The sequence below is a fragment of the Tenrec ecaudatus genome, chromosome 1, assembly GCF_050624435.1.
Source record: "Tenrec ecaudatus isolate mTenEca1 chromosome 1, mTenEca1.hap1, whole genome shotgun sequence".
Classification (NCBI taxonomy): domain Eukaryota; kingdom Metazoa; phylum Chordata; class Mammalia; order Afrosoricida; family Tenrecidae; genus Tenrec; species Tenrec ecaudatus.
The window spans coordinates 145,636,830-145,652,900 of NC_134530.1; the positions used below are offsets into that span (position 1 = coordinate 145,636,830).

At 40.9% G+C, this 16,071-nt stretch overlaps 1 protein-coding gene across 1 annotated transcript in view; it reads right to left on the reverse strand.

Annotated features, from left to right (window-relative positions):
• Positions 1-3,731: 3,731 nt before the first annotated feature.
• Positions 3,732-16,071, reverse strand: part of DRAM2 (DNA damage regulated autophagy modulator 2) — a 34,191-nt gene continuing 21,851 nt past the window's right edge. The window contains exons 6-9 of the mRNA XM_075559311.1: positions 11,052-11,229; positions 8,897-8,979; positions 5,432-5,524; positions 3,732-4,936 (exon numbers count right to left, since the gene is read on the reverse strand). Coding sequence (XP_075415426.1) covers positions 4,829-4,936; positions 5,432-5,524; positions 8,897-8,979; positions 11,052-11,229 — 462 coding nt within the window. The 3' untranslated portion in view covers positions 3,732-4,828. The remainder of the gene's footprint in view (positions 4,937-5,431; positions 5,525-8,896; positions 8,980-11,051; positions 11,230-16,071) is intronic.

Here is a 16,071-nt window from a genome sequence, read left to right on the forward strand (position 1 = left end):
TTCAAGGACAGTTTGCGCATAGAAATTAATGACTACATTGAAAATAGAATGGAGAGAAATCAGCGTGGAAACTTTGTAAAACCTAAACTGCAGAGGTTGTGACTTGGGTGAAGGATTCAAGGGAGACAATCACTGACAGTTGCATTGCAAATGCAGTACGAGCAGCCCTCCTTGACAAGAGGTCCTCGTTTAAGGACAGTGATATTGCTAAACATGAGAGATTTGGTCCACTGATTCTGAAAGAAATGGAGTCACAGGAAAGTCACCAGAAAATTCAGGGTTTGGATTGTTATGATGATGTTCCAGAAGATGATGACATGACTATCATTGAATAAATGAGTAAATGTACCATAGATTATTTTACATGGAAATAATGGTAGTAACAAGAAATTCTTGATACTGTAGGATTCCCAGTTTGTCTGGTTATGCTGGTTTGTGATGACAACTACTACCGTACTATACACAGGTAATACATTTCTTTTTTTGTTGTTGAACAATAAATGTGTACCGTATTCTTCTTTATGGAAACATAAGACATCCCCTGAAAATAAGACCTAGTGCATCTTTGGGAGCAAAAATTAATATAAGACACTGTCTTATTTTTGAGGAAACAGTATATGTACATATAATCTCCAACATAACAAATAAACAGCTATTAAGTCTATAGAGCAGTAAAAATGGCTCAGTGCAACTCACTTCCATGAGACAGTTAATACACTGGCAGGCCTTCAAGTCACGAGGGCTGCTGGATTCAAATCAAGGAAACAGACAGCTGAGTCCTCTGTAGAGCAATTCAGGCTATCTGGCTAAGGCAGCAAACAGCAAGGCAGGTCACCAACAGTCAGCCAGATGACAGGGTCCATCGATCCCCAGCTCAAATGATGTATACTCTAGTAGTGTGGTAAAGCAGGTCTTGAAGGAACCTTAAACTTACAGCAACACAGTCCATGGGTTGGGTTTCCCACAGGCAGTGTAACTCACAAGTTGAGACAGAGAAGTAGCTAATGCAGCTGCACACTGGTCTCATCATCAAAGAGCTAGAGACAAAAAAGGTGAGGCTTGCTGAGCCATTAATCTCTCTACCCTTCAATTAAACTTCCCCTCAATTAATCCCACATGTTCATTGTCCAGGTTGGCACAATAAACCTACCTACCCTGTTTCCCCGAAAATAAGACAGTGTCATATTAATTTTTGCTCCGAAAGATGCGCCAAGTCTTATTTTCAGTGGATGTCTTATTTTTCCATGGAGAAGAATATGCTACACATTTATTGTTTTATTAAAAGAGAGTTCGCACTTCCTGTCTGTTCCGGCTGCGCTGACGCCAACAGTGAGCTGCGCAGCAGCGCCCGCCGCTATGGTCCAGTGTCCAGAGTTATGGTTGTTTCCGGGGGCCTTATTTTTAGGGGAATGCCTTGTATTTCAGTGAGAGGCAAAACTGTAAGTCGGTCTTACTTTCGGGGGTCTCTTACTTTCGGGAAAACAGGTATCACAACTTTTAAACTTAGAAAGACACTAATAAGCTAAAATCTATTCAACTCTCATTTTGTACCAAGTCTGTACTGGCTACTACTGAAGAGATTCTTTCTCACTTGAATTTAGTGAGGACGTACAACGTGAAATGTCATGCTAAGAATCTACAATATCTAACTTACTAGGTTGGACAAAAATTGAGTTTCTTCCTGTGGACCCAAGATGAAAAAAGGAAGTAAGATATTTTCATTATCAGTGAGTATCTGACAATTTATTCCAAAAGGCAAACATTAACACAAAATTGATTTAGAAATGCCTGATCAATCTATCTGAGCTATGGCATCTGATGCTAGAAGCAAGATATAGTCTGAAGGGAGGAATGATTGTATTCCACCAGTTTAGTCTGTTACTTATTAGAGAATGGGCATTTTATCCCGTGGAGCCCCTGGGTGGTGCCACGTTCAATGTCCTCAGCTGCTAACCAAGAAGTTGGAGGTTTAAGTCCATCCAGAGAGATGAGTTGGAAGAAAGGCCTGTTGATCTTTGGGTACTTGTGAATAATCAGCAGAGTGGAGCTCAGTGACGTACCCTGATATGCCCGTGGCTGCCATCAATTGACTAAATAGCAACTGGCTTCTGCTGGCATCTTATCCTCTCTTGGCTATTGTCAGGCCTGGTGGTTACGCATTGGTTTGCTAACTGCACGGTCAGCACTCAGACATCATCAGCTGCTCCATGGAAGAAAGGCCAGGCATTTCACTGCTGTAAAGAACGCGTCCCGGAAACTCACAGGATAGTTCTACCCTGTCCTGTAGGGATGCTGTGCATCAGCATCGGCTCCGCGGGAGAGGAGAGAGAGGTTTTTCCTGAGGTTAGAAGGTAACTAAAGGAGTGAAAACACTATCCAAGTAGCACGAAGAGGCTACAACAAAGATTGTAGAAAAATCCCATGATCTTTCGATCTCCTTTTCCACAAACTCTTCTGAAGGCCCCTCATGTTTTTGTGTTGGATAAAAGTCTTTGCGGTGTTAGACTGATTTCTAGGAATGGACAAAGAAGTCTGTGTTCATCCCTGTGCCTCCCTCCCCCCATGTAACTTATAATACTAGGAACCTTGATTATATTTCCCTCTCAGCAATCCGTTTCTAAAGACTGAGGAGTAGTTAATTTCCTTAACACAATGTGGTCTTTTACAGCTTCTTTAACATCTTGATAGACAGAAGTCATCACTACATGCTGTTTCATTGGTGTGGCTGCCCCATGGTTTTCAAAAGCATGATAATGTTTGTTTTAATCATTTTATTGGGGGCTCGTACAACTCTTATCACAATCCATATGCATATCAATTGGGTAAGCACATTTGTACATTTGCTGCCCTCATCATTCTGCATGATCATGTTTTATGGTTTCCTCTCAATTAAAGAAATTTAATGATACAAGTATTCAATCCACTATTTAAAGGGATATCTTTCATGTAGGTGAATGATATTTCTCTTTTATCAGCCTAGAATGTCCTCAGAAATACTACTAATGCCTATCCCTAGCAATTTATTCAAAACTGAGAACTTAGATTCCATCAAATAAACATTTCCCTTAAATTATTCCCTTACACTTTAAAGTTGTGCTCACCACAGTTTCTTTTGGGCCTGGATCCAGCTTTTCTACACAGATAAGCCCTGTTAATATTTGTGAAAAATTATTTTGAAGCCAATTATGGCAGTAGGCACCCTTCTAAATGAGCGTTTCATTCTTTTAATCTGATTAGGGGATCTGTACAGAACTCTGCTTGCGCAGACAATGGTCAGCATAGGAATTATCTAGCCACTTCTGACCAGAGAACAGAAGAGAAAATCGTGTTGGCAGATAGGTGTCCGAAAATGTTTCTCAAGTGCAGATTTTGTTCTTTATAATTTAAAGCCTACAAAAATCAATTCCTTTCTTAAAATTTTTTAAATTATTATTTTATTACTTTTTAATACTTTTATTAGGGGCTCTTACATCTCTGATCACAATCCATACATTCCTCCAGTGTGTCAAGCACATTTGCACATATGCCACCATCATCATTTTCAAAGCATTTTCTTCCCACTTGAGTCCGATTTCCGCTCCCCATTTCTTCCCTTCCCTCCCTCATGAACCCTTGATAAGCTACAGATTATTTTTCCATATCTTACATCGTCCTCTGTCACCCCCCCCCCACTTTTCTGTTATTCATCCCCCTGGGAGGAGGTTCTAGTTGATCCTTGTGATCGAGTCCCCCTTTCTCCCCACAACCTCCCCTAATCCTCCTGGTATCTCTACTCTCCTTGTTGGCCCTGAGAGGTTTATCAATCCTGGATTCCCTGGGTTGTGCTCTGGTCTAATCCGATTTGTAAGGGAGATTTGAGGTTAATTCCCTTTTTAAAAAATTAGATTCATAATTGGCCTGTTTAAGTCTACCTTTACAAGAAACTACACTTTGCAGTAAATGAAAATTTAAGAAGCAATTTTAAAATGGGATGTATGTTGGGCTGGTTTTTGTTTGACATTGAGCTATCTGCTGTTACTCACAAACTTCTCACTCTTGTTCAAGAATACAAAACCTTGTTTCTAGTACACTGGGATTGGAAGAAGCCTCTTACCTATGAGCTGTATCTCCTCTATTGGTGATTACAATCTCTTACCAAAAACCACACAGCAGTTAGAATCTCTTGGAAAAATCCTAAGAACAAGCTCCCATAACTTTAGGCTTGCTCCTCTTTATGGAGGGATACCAGAACAAAAATAGAAAACCAACTGTAAAGCATGGATTTTAGGACTTTTGGTGTTAAAAGAACTCAGAGATGCCACATTCACTATTTTTATACTAAAGAAGTTTTCAAATCCACAGTTCCAGACTGTGGTGCTAAGGAAATATAGGTAATATGACATAACTGCTTCCGAACCCAACTCAAAAGGAATTTTAGAGTTACTGCTTACGTGCCATCCTGGACAATGTCTCTTGTGAGCATGCTGCGAGCAAACCTGCTTTAGAAGGATTACCGAGGGCGGAATGCGGAGCGCCGCAGACTGTGTGGTGTGTTTCTGCTTGTTTCTGTTGAATAAAGTAGAAAAGCTAGTGCAGTGGTCCTTTGGTTTTATTTTCTTGGATAAAAAACACACACAGGAATAAATGCTTTAAACCGTCTTCTTGAAGCTATCCTTAAAAATAAGGTATCAAATGACTTATTTTCATGTTTCCTGATTATTTGTATTTATAAATATCGCCATACGCCATGATTACTTAGTTGAAAATTGCAGAGCAGACTGAGTAGCATTTGTGAATGTTTCTCAATCCCTGAGAATCATAATCATCACAGAAGGTTTCTCCCATTTCATCATAAGTCTCTGGAAAGTAGATGTGTTCTCTCATTGTTAGCTGAACAAGGAGCAGTGTCGTAGAGAGTTAGTCCTTGTAAACTGACTTCCACCCGCAAAGAAATTTTCTGGAAAAGAAAAGAAAATTAGATATAGAGACTTGCTCCTTGAGAACACATCTTCACTGTTTTCTACATGCCATCTCTCGTAATTAGATATATGAGTCAATTCTAAAGGAAACACTGGTGAGAGAGCCATTGTCAAAGGTATCCTCTCTAGGAACAAGGGATCTGGAACACAAGTTTTTTTGGATTCACAAAGTTTCTCTTTCCCCTTTGGTTTTCAGTAGCAATCAGCAAATAACAAAATTGAGAATAGCTTTTATAAACAGAGCTGAGTTGGTTTAAAAAAATGTGGATTTCTTCTAACTGTTTTACAAGCCTGTTTTCATGCCTGAACTTGCCAGCAACACATGACTTCTCTCAAAACCAGACATAACACCTGGAGTCACCGCTCACGATGCCACATTTTATACAAAATTACTTTTTGAAAGGGTTGGCTTAAGGAATGTTCTCTTGCTCCACCTTACAGAGCTTTGACAGCATCAATCTGTGTTTTCTTACCTGAAAATCACGAATGTAAGTCAGGAAAAATCCAAAGAAGGAAAGTGACATGGACCATTCTGCTGCAGTAGTGATCAAGTGAAGCACATAACCCTTTGCGAGATGGGGAGAGGGGGGAGCAGAGGGAAGGAAAAGTTCTGTGAAATTTCATTCAAGTTATCTTCAATTTCTCTCAAATAAAAACACTCAAAATTCTTATACATTGCTCTGTCTCCAAAAAGTCAACCTTGTTATTTATTCATTATATCTCAAGAAAAGAAAGGAAGCCAAGAAAGTCCCAAGTGATATTAGCTATGTTGTGGTTTCATCTAGAGCAGTGTTTCCCAAAGGGGATGGTATTGCCCACTGGGGGACGCTGAAAGGGTCCAGGGGGCTGCAAAAGCAGACATCTCTACTTTATCCTAGAGAACAGGCTACAGTGGCCACGTTTTTAATTGCTCAGGGAGGAAGGTGTGCTGAGTTTGTTTGTTTTCTGGAGGAAGGGGTAGTAGGCCAGATGAGTTTGAGAAATTAGCAACTTTGATTTTACTCATCTTCAGTAGTTACGGGTTAATGAGGGAATTGTGTGTATGGCATTGCCTCGATCTCCCCTAAGTGCTTTTTTTTTCTATTTTCATTTTATTTCAGAGTATTGTGGACCACAAAAAATTACCTCTGCGGCCGACAGGCCACCAGGTTGATGCTCCTAATCTAGAGTAAATGACAGGAGACATACTACTCTCTAATCAAGGAGGTATTGCCTTCCCAGATCCAGTGTTATATGATGCCAGTAACAGGTAAATGAGGCTCATGATAAATGTAGCCACTGCTCTTTTTAAAATAGTAAATAAATAAGGATTTAAAATGAAAAGAATATACTACCTTATTCCATCATTTATCCTAACAAAGATGTCCTACTTAGAGCTGTTTCTTAAGAGATGATCTGAAATAGACTGCCTCCCAACAGAAAATAATGCTCAACATTATTTAGGTAGAGGGGAACACACCCAATACTGTGTTCCTAATTGGACACTTTGACCTAGTTTCTATCCAGCCTTTGGTGACCCGGGTCAGGTCCTATCGATTGCAGGGACTACAGTCTTTGATCTTGCAGGAGCACAGCAGCCTTCACAGGCCACACCAGCAGGATTCAATGGGAAACTCCACTAAGTATATGGCTTTTACCTGAAGAAGATTTTACCTGGAGAAGATTTAAAGAACCAACACACTCGGATTTAAGGTTGAAACACCCTAGTATGACAATAAGCAAGTGACTGATATCCAAAGATTATGGAATTGGTTGGTGAACTTTGGATGGAATCTATTGCTTTGAGGGTATCCAATGAATGGTGGTCCAGGACTGTCATATATTTACTATTTTAAAACCTTCCTTGCCTCCTTATGACATGTATTAGTCTGATAAACATGCTTTGGCCTATGAGAGTGAGTGCCATTGATTCCCCCTATCACCAACCCTTGCTGTTTGGGTAAATCGTTTCTAGTCACTGAAGAGTTTATTCTGAATAAGTAAACAATTCATGTATTGTGGTCAGAAACCAGCCTATACAGGCATAATGTCCCCTTCTCAATAGAGTTTTAAATTCTTTGCCAATGGCAAAATTAATGACACTATCATAGATTGGAGGAGATTAAAGAGACATGATGGATGACTAAATGCAACTGGCTTCTTGGATTTTCTATTGTAACAGAGCAAAAGGTATTATGAAAAATGCTGAGGAATCCAAATAAAGTCTGTGGCTGGGTGAATAGTATTGTATCAATGTGACTCAGTTTTGTCAAATGTGCCACGTTTGCTTAGAGGGTAGGAGACTTGGTGGTGCAATGGTTATGCATGGGGCTGCAATCCATATGGTCAGCAGTTTGAAACCAGCAGCTGCTCCATGGGAGAAAGATGGGCTTTCTACTCTAGTCTCAGAAACCCACAGGGGCAGTTCTACTTGGTCCTATAGGGTCGCTATGAGTCAGCATTGACTCGAAAGCAGTGAGTATGAGTGAGATCAACAGAATTACTTTACGCCCCAAGGGGATAATTTATAATGTTCTCTATCATAAAATGGTAATGACTATCTCTAAAGTCAATCAGAACATAAACCATTGATATATGAATTGATTTGGGGCTCATGCTTAATTCTAGCCCCAAATCTACGGGCAATTAGCATTTATGACATGGTCCTGCTCAATGCTTGCTTTCATGAAGATGTCACTGAAGATATGGGTACTAGAACAAAGTGTGAAGAAATCAGATAATGCCCAGTAATCAGAAAGAATAGTGCCTGGGGTCTTAAAGGCTTGTCTTCAACAAGCAGCCATCCAAATAAGGCATCAACCACGCCCATGTGGAAGAAGCACATCAGCCTGTGTGACCTAAGGATTATGCATAACAAAAATCCAAATCCGAAAGAGGGAATGATATCAGAGTTTAAATTGTGAACACTTGGTTCGCAGAAGGCTCGCTGGCAGAAGCCCCAAACTTATTTGCAGGGTCCCCATCTGAATGAAGCCCCTGATGAATCCCTTCTGATCACCGTCCAGGGAGGTGAGCAGCCTTCCATCAGACAAAGGTCAACTTTGGCAATCATAGTTATGTTAAAGTGCAATACCACTTGATGGCCCTATTGACCCTTCTAAAAGTTGTTCCAGTTTTTAATATATTACGCTTTCTTTCTGAATGAGGTCTTGTCTATGCTTTGTCTAGTCATTTTTGTTGAGTTTTTTGTTTCTTTGCATTTCGTATGAGTTTTGTGTGTGTATGAAACCCAGGACAGGTAGATCTATAGAGACAGTAACTGGATGGAGAATTGCCTCGGGACATGATAGGGGAGGTTGGGGGAAATGGGTAACTAGACAAGGAGTACAGGAGAAAATGTTTTCAGATTGATCCTGGTGATGACTGCACAAATCCTCCTCATATAACTGAATGAACAAATGATATGATATGATATGTGAAGCATATCCCAATAAAAATGTAAATTAAAAAATAAAATATTTTTCCTTTTGTAAAAAAAAAAAATGAATGTCATTCATTGATTAGTGAAAACAAAGGGACTCATTTTACTATCTGTCTCTCCTCCTTTTTCCCCAGATCAAAGATACTCTCTCCATTACTAACCCAAATTTGTTAATAAACTTCTGGTTAACAAAATATAGAACACATATTTTCAACACAGAAAATGAGTATTCTGATAATGAAATTTCTCAACTGGGTATATTATATATCATATCTACATTTAGGGATGTCAGTCCTGAGAAAATTCTTGGTCCTCACAATTCTGTTTTATGCCTTGAAAATATCTACTGATTATAGTTAACAAGAGAACATACGCAAGCACTATCGTCTAGGAAATCATCCCAATACATGACTGAAATTTTACTAAAAAACTTCAATGTTGAAATTAAAAAAAACAAACTAACAAACATCAAAACCCATAGAAATATTCATCTTTAACATAACCTCTAAGTTCTTACTTTGTCTTCAGGGTTCCAGTGGAGTTTCTGTACTACATCAGGGCCAAAATTGCCACTGTACAAAAGTGCTGAGCAAGTTAGCACTATAAAGAAATGTCAAGGAAAAAAAAAATCTCAGAGAAGATTTGTAAATTTCAATTAGATTCAAAGAGAAAAAAAACATGAAAGATCTGTAAGGATTACTCATACATTATGAAGATCCAAATCAATTTTCTAAAATACATATTACAAGTAGTTTATGAAATTAAAAATATACCCAGAAGATCACTACAAAATAATTCTTACAGTCAACTCCCTCCTCCTTGTTCAGTAAATAAGAAATTCTATCATAAGCTCTGGCAGATAATTGTTCTCCATCAGGGCATTAAGTCATTCTTCATTTCCATAAATATTTCTAGAACATTGCTATGCAAAGCTGAGTATTACTGAATTACTGGGTTAGTTACTAAAGGCTAATGCACAACTGGAATTCTGTTACAAATCATTTAATTTAGGATTACGAACCCAAGAATCTCAGTTACCTTATTTTTTGTTCCCACTCTTCCTCCTTTTGTAACTCTTCTGAACTTTGTTCTTGGGTAAATACTGTCCTTTTGATCTCAAATGGCTGATTGCTAAACTTATAGATCTCTGTTTGGCCAAAAATTGATCATGGGACCAGAGTTCATTTCCAGACCTGAAGGGTGTAACTAAAAGCTATGTGTAAGTCTGGGCTCTCTGATGATTCTGAATCCCCCCCCCATCCTCCTCTCTACCCAGGACTTGGTTTACCCCCCTGGTTTCCAGGTTTTTATTGGGCGGCCTAGTCATTATTGTCACCAGCAGGGTTCACAGTTCCATCCACCACTCTAGGCTGGAGCCCTGCAGGTGGCTGGCATGTTGGACATGTTCCCATTAACTTGGAGGGGCACTGGGTGCCTGTAGGGGGTGGCCTTGTTGATCATGCTGGAGTACTTGCTGTTGGGGCTTAATGGGGGCAGAATTATAGCGAGGCCCACGGCGGTGAAGGACACGACCAGAGCCGGCTCCTTTGCCCAGGCATTCTTGAAGAAGGTGGTGAATTTTGTTGTCATTTTGGCCTCGGCAACAGAGGTGACAAGGAAGCGGAGCCTATCCAGGGCTTTCTAATGTGATCAGTTTCAGAGAAACTGGTAGGGGAAACCTGGCACCATCTAGTTCTTTTGGTCTGAGTCATGGAATCCCATGTTCACATGCTCTGTTAGGCCACTGACCAAGTGTTTCCATTGGTCTGTCGCTCTTCTTTCCTTCAAACTGAGAGGTAAATAGTTACACTTGATACATCTGCTCATGAGTTCTTAAGGCCTCAGTCCTTACCTACCGCAGTAAGATGGAGAATATTATCTTTGTGGACTATGTAAACCAATCTTGTCCTCCAAGACCATGGTGTTGACCTCCCTGACACAGTAGCCCGTTCCCTCAAGGTTTTTGGTGATGTCAAAGAAGTTTCCCTAACTTTGTTCCTGGACATCGGCTACCATGTTCATGAGTACATTTGAAGGAATGGTAAATACACATGTACAAATACCCTCTAATATATATATTTTTATATAATAATTCTTGGGTCTTCCATGTCTAAGCATCTACTCCATTGGTTCTCAACGACCCTTTAATACAGTTCCTCATGCTGTGGCAACCCCCAACCATAAAATCATTTTCGTTGCTACTTCATAACTGTCATTTTGCTACTGTTTTGAATCAGGCGACCCCCGTGAAAGGGTCGTTCAACCCTCCAAAGGGGTCGTTCGTGACCCACAGCTTGAGAACCGCTGACCTACTCCGAGAATCCACAACCGTGGAGTTGTGTATAGCACAGGATTTGCCCGTTACCTTCGACACCTGCACGCCTCTCAAGCGTTTCCCCTGCCTCCATCATTTTCACTCTCTTCTTACAGCACACTGCCTTCACCTACACCGCAGGTAACACGTGCACACTAGTTCAGCCCGCATTTTACTCCCCTTTCCCCTTCCACTAACCATCAGGAACATTTCTTTAAGTGTGAAGAGCTTTGTAGAATTTTTCAGACTCGTGATCTCAAACACTACTTGTCCTTTCGTGACTAACTGCAAGAATGCTTACTTTAGTTTGTTTTCCATTCCCGCCACGTGCAGCGCCACTTTTTATAGCAAAGGATACTGCTACATGCGCTGAAGACACACCAGGCAACCAGCAGTAGTCTGATCCAGAACACTTGTTTGCCATGAATCCTCGGCTGCATTTGGTAGGAAAGGATAGTCTGGACAAACATATACAAGGAGCCCAGCCCAAAGGTGAGTATGGCTCCACTGACATGTACAACGAAAAGGGTTGTTTTCTGAAAGATAAAAAGAATAGATAAGTAAAACTCAGAACACATTAGCATCACAGCCCCGAGAAGCACAAGTAGAGAGTCTCTGCGATGCGACACTCTCTGCTATTCACTCCCTGAAATAATTTCCTCTCAGGACACTAACGGTAAGTCTACCAACACATAATAGGTGCCCAATACACATACTACCTAATTCGAGGAATACACTGGTAGGTGCTATCATGTTTCCGATCGTAGCATAGGAAATCATTTGGCTTTACTGTGATCAAGGAGCTCTAGTGGCGCTGGCGCTGCCAGGCAAGTGTTGTACTATAAACTGCAAGGTCAGCAGTTCAAACCCACCTGCTACTCTTCAGGAACAAAATGGGAGTTGTCGACTGGCATAAAGATTTTCAGCCCTACAACAGTATCTCTATAAAAGTAGACATCCACTGGAGATCCCCTCACAGAGGGGTCTAGGGGAGGAGATGAGTCAGTCAGGGTGCGATATAGTACTGATGAAGAATATAGCTTTCCTTCAGATCCTGGATGCTTCCTCCCCACCAACTACTATGATCCGAATTCTACCTTGCAAGACTGGAAAGAGCAGAGGTTGTACACTGGTGCATAAAGGAGCTGGAGGCACAGGGAATCCAGGGTGGATGATACCTTCAGGACCAGAGGTGTGAGGGGCGATACTGGGAGGGTAGAGGGCAAATGTGTTGAAAAGGGGGAACCGATTACAAGGATCTACATGTGACCTCCTACCTGGGGGACAGACAACAGAGAAGGGGGTAAAGGGACACGCCGGATAGGGCAAGATATGACAAAATAATAATCTATAAATTATCAAGGGCTCATGAGGGAGAGGGGAGCGGGAAGGGAGGGAGAAAAAAAAAGAGGACCTGAAGCAAAGGGCTTAAGTGGAGAGCAAGTGCTTTGAAAATGATTAGGGCAAAGAATGTACGGATGTGCTTTATACAACTGATGTATGTATATGTACGGATTGTGATGAGAGTTGTATGAGCCCTTAATAAAGTGTTTTTAAAAAATAAGATAAACAAGCAGATTAAAATAAAAAAGTAGACATCCACTAGATGGCAATGGATTTGGTTTGGTTTATATTGTACCAGAAACCATTCTATGTCCTTGGACACATCAGTGAACAAAACTGACAAAAACTTGGCCCGCTTAAAATTCCTTCTAGTGAGAACTACAAAATGATGTAAAATTAAATTACATAGTATGCTAGATGGTGCTAAAAGCTATAGAGAGTAAATAACTCAGGGTCAGAGGATCGGCATGGTTGAGAATGCTGGGGTAGGGAGTTATAATACAAATGTACAGCACTGAAGGCCTGAAGAAATTAAAACAGGAGGAGGAAGGGAGCACTAGAATGGATTGGGATTGTGCAACTGATTTTAAAGGTGATTTAGCTATGGTTAAATCAGGGGGGATGCTCTACAATTGATGTAGTAATGCTTATATAATTCTCCTCGACATGACTGAACTATTGAATTGTATGCTATGTAAACTATATGCAAGAAAACTGTGTGATCGAGTGGTCCCAAAGGGATCAGTTACCAGGCATCAAAGAACAAAAAATCATATCATTGACTGCACACCTCCATGATAGGATCGCTGAAGACAAATGCGTGCATAAGTAAATGTGGTGAAGAAAGCTGATGGTGCCCGGCTATCAAAAGAGATAGTGTCTGGGGTCTTAAAGGCTTGAAGGTGAACAAGCGGCCATCTAGCTCAGAAGCAAAAAAGCCCACATGGAAGAAGCACACCGGCCAGTGCGATCACGAGGTGCCAAGGGACCAGGTATAAGGCATCATGCAAAAAAAAAAACAAAACAACAACGATATAAGTGTGTGTATGTATGTGTATATATGTGTATATGTATATACCATATTAAATGAAGGGGGAAGTGCAGAGTGGAGACCCAAGGCCCAAGTGTTGGCCAATGGAGATCCCCTCATAGAGGCGTTTAGGAGAGGAGATGGGTTAATTAGGGTGCGAGGTAGTACCTATGAAGAACACAGCTTTCCCCCAGATCCTGGATGCTTCCTCCCCCCAACTACCATGATCCAAATTCTACCTTGCAGGGCTGGATAGGGCAGAGGCTGTACACTGGTACATAGGAGGGCTGGAGGTACAGGGAATCCAGGGTGGATGATACCTTCAGGACCAAGGGTGTGAGAGACAATGCTGGGAGAGTGGAGGGTGAGTGGGTTGGAAAGGGGGAACTGATTACAAGGATCCACATGTGACCTCCTCCCTGGGAGAGGACGGCAGAGAAGGGGGGAAGGGAGACTCCGGATAGGGCAAGATATGACAAAATAACGAGGTATAAATTACCAAGGGCACATGAGGGAGGGGGGAAAGGGGAGGGAGGGGAAAAAAAAAGAGGACCTGATGCAATGGGCTTAAGTGGAGAGCAAATGCCTTGAGAATGATTGGGGCAGGGAATGTATGGATGTGCTTTATACAATTGATGTATGTATATGTATGGATGGTGATAAGAGTTGTATGAGTCCCTAATAAAATGTAAAAAAAGAAAAGAGAAAAAATGATTAGGGCAAAGACTGTACAGATGTGCTTTATACAACTGATGTATGTATATGTATGAACTGTGATAAGAATTGTATGAGCCCCTAATAAATTGTTAAAATTAAAAAAAAATTAAAACATTGCCCCTTCTGGTTCGAATTTGATATTTAATAAATTATACAATAAGGGTTGGCCATAAATGAAAATGTTTTCACATGTACTTTGCTCTTACCATATTCATTTATATTTTGCTTTTGAGTATTAAAAACAGCCTCTGCGGATAAGTGACAAGTTATCTAAAACTTCTACAACGGTTTCTGTTGTTAGGTCACTCACTGTCTTTCACTTACTTGAAAAGGTACTAAATCTCCCTTAAAGGATTCTCAACGACTAAGATAACAAGACCGAGGCTAGGGCTTGGTTCCCTCCTTTCATGATTGAAACTTAAAACTCACTGCCACCAAGTTGAATCTGACTCACAGTGACCCTACAGGGTTGGGCAGAAATGTTCCTGTGGATTTCTGACACTGCGATGCTTTATGGGAGTAGAACGCTTCATTTTCCTTCCGTGGAGTGGCCAGTGGTTAAATGTATAACCTCCTATGTCACTGGGGCTGGTTTTCTTTTATAATTAATGCTAATTTTTAAACACTATTGCTGCGGATGGTGGAACTTTGTCCCACATACTCTGGAGGTTACCCAGAGGGACCAGTTCTGTGCTTGGTGAAGTAGAAGGTGAGCAAAAAAGGAGGCCCCCAACACATGAGTCAAGCACAGCATCGATGACGAGTATGACACAGAGCCAGGCAGGGCTTTCCTCGCTGCGCAAAGGATTGCTATGGGTCAGAGCCGACTTGAAGGCACCTAACAATAGGTTTCCTTTCCGCTCTCTTGGTCAAATTGTTAAGTAAGTGTAAGTGCTTAATGTTCAGGAGGGTCCAGTTACTTACTTTACCTTTTGCTGTTCATGCATTTTTAGTCTAGTTTGAGTACTGATGCCCAAAATGCGGTTACCTAGTTTTGATCCTACGTTATTTTCTAGGAACTTCATAGTTTTAGCTTAAACATTTTTAGGTCTTTGATCCATTTTGAGCTTGTTTTTATACATGGGGTGAGATGTGGATCTTGACTGATTTTTATGCATATGGGTATCCAGTTTTACTAGTATCATTAGATACAAAAAGTATTTCTTCCCCCATTATGGGTTGTGGCATATCCAAAAAGAGACAGCATATGAAATGGGAGTTAAACTTACTTATCACATTTAAGAAAGAAATAAACACCAAATGGCTGTGTATGTGAAACAGAGTCACAGGAAGAGAAATGGTGTAGAAAGAGGCAAAACAGCCAGCTCATCCACAACCACTGAGCTAATGAAACAGCTTGGTCATTCATCAGATAATTTTTTCTCTCTTGACTGCACCTTCTCCTGTAACGCTGGACATGTAGAACCTGTAGGACCTGTAGAAACAGGGGTGCAGGACACGAGATGCGTAGGCATTTCCACAACAATCGCTTTGGCTGAAATGGGAAGAAATGACTAGATGGAGGTCATGAAGGATTGCAGAGGAAACACAGGAGGTTCTGGCGGTAATACAGAGGTGAAAGTATGAAAACTCAACTGTTTGAGACAGTGAAGAGTGAAGTGGGCAAGAAAACAGAGCGAAGCAGATACAATCAAGAAGTATTCAAGAGGTAAAATCAGTGAAGTCTTACTCTATATAAAACAGTGGTAGCCTCTCTTCCAAGTCCAGCTTTAAAACAACTGCATATTTATAGCCCGGGTTTGTTCACGATTCATTCTGTATGAATCAACAGAAGTTTGACTCTACAGGAGAGGGTGCAAGAAGAAGACAAGAACGATTTGGGTAATGCTCCAGGGTCTGCTTTAGCTGAAGCGGATGTTCCAAAACTTTACTGACAGATGCAATTAATAAAGAAAAGGAAATATAATTCAAAATATAGGCAATGGGGCTCCTGGTGAATGAGAATGAAAGCTGACAATAAAACAAGCAAGGGGAGAAATGATTATCAATAGGAGCTGAGTGACATAAAAGTAGAAGGCAACCTGGGTAAGTGCTACCAAGAACTTTTATAAGGATGGAAATTTCCTGGGATATGTAAACAATGAACAGTTAGTTATTAATGGTAGTATGGAAAGAGCAGCTTGGTAGCGCAGTGGTTTAAGTGCTCAGCTGCTGATTGACAGGCGGGCAGTTCAAACCCATCAGGCACTCCTAAGGAGGCACGTGCCCTCTGTTTCTGTACAGCTTCCCGCCTCGGAGTCCCCATGCAAGAGTTCTACTCTGTGCA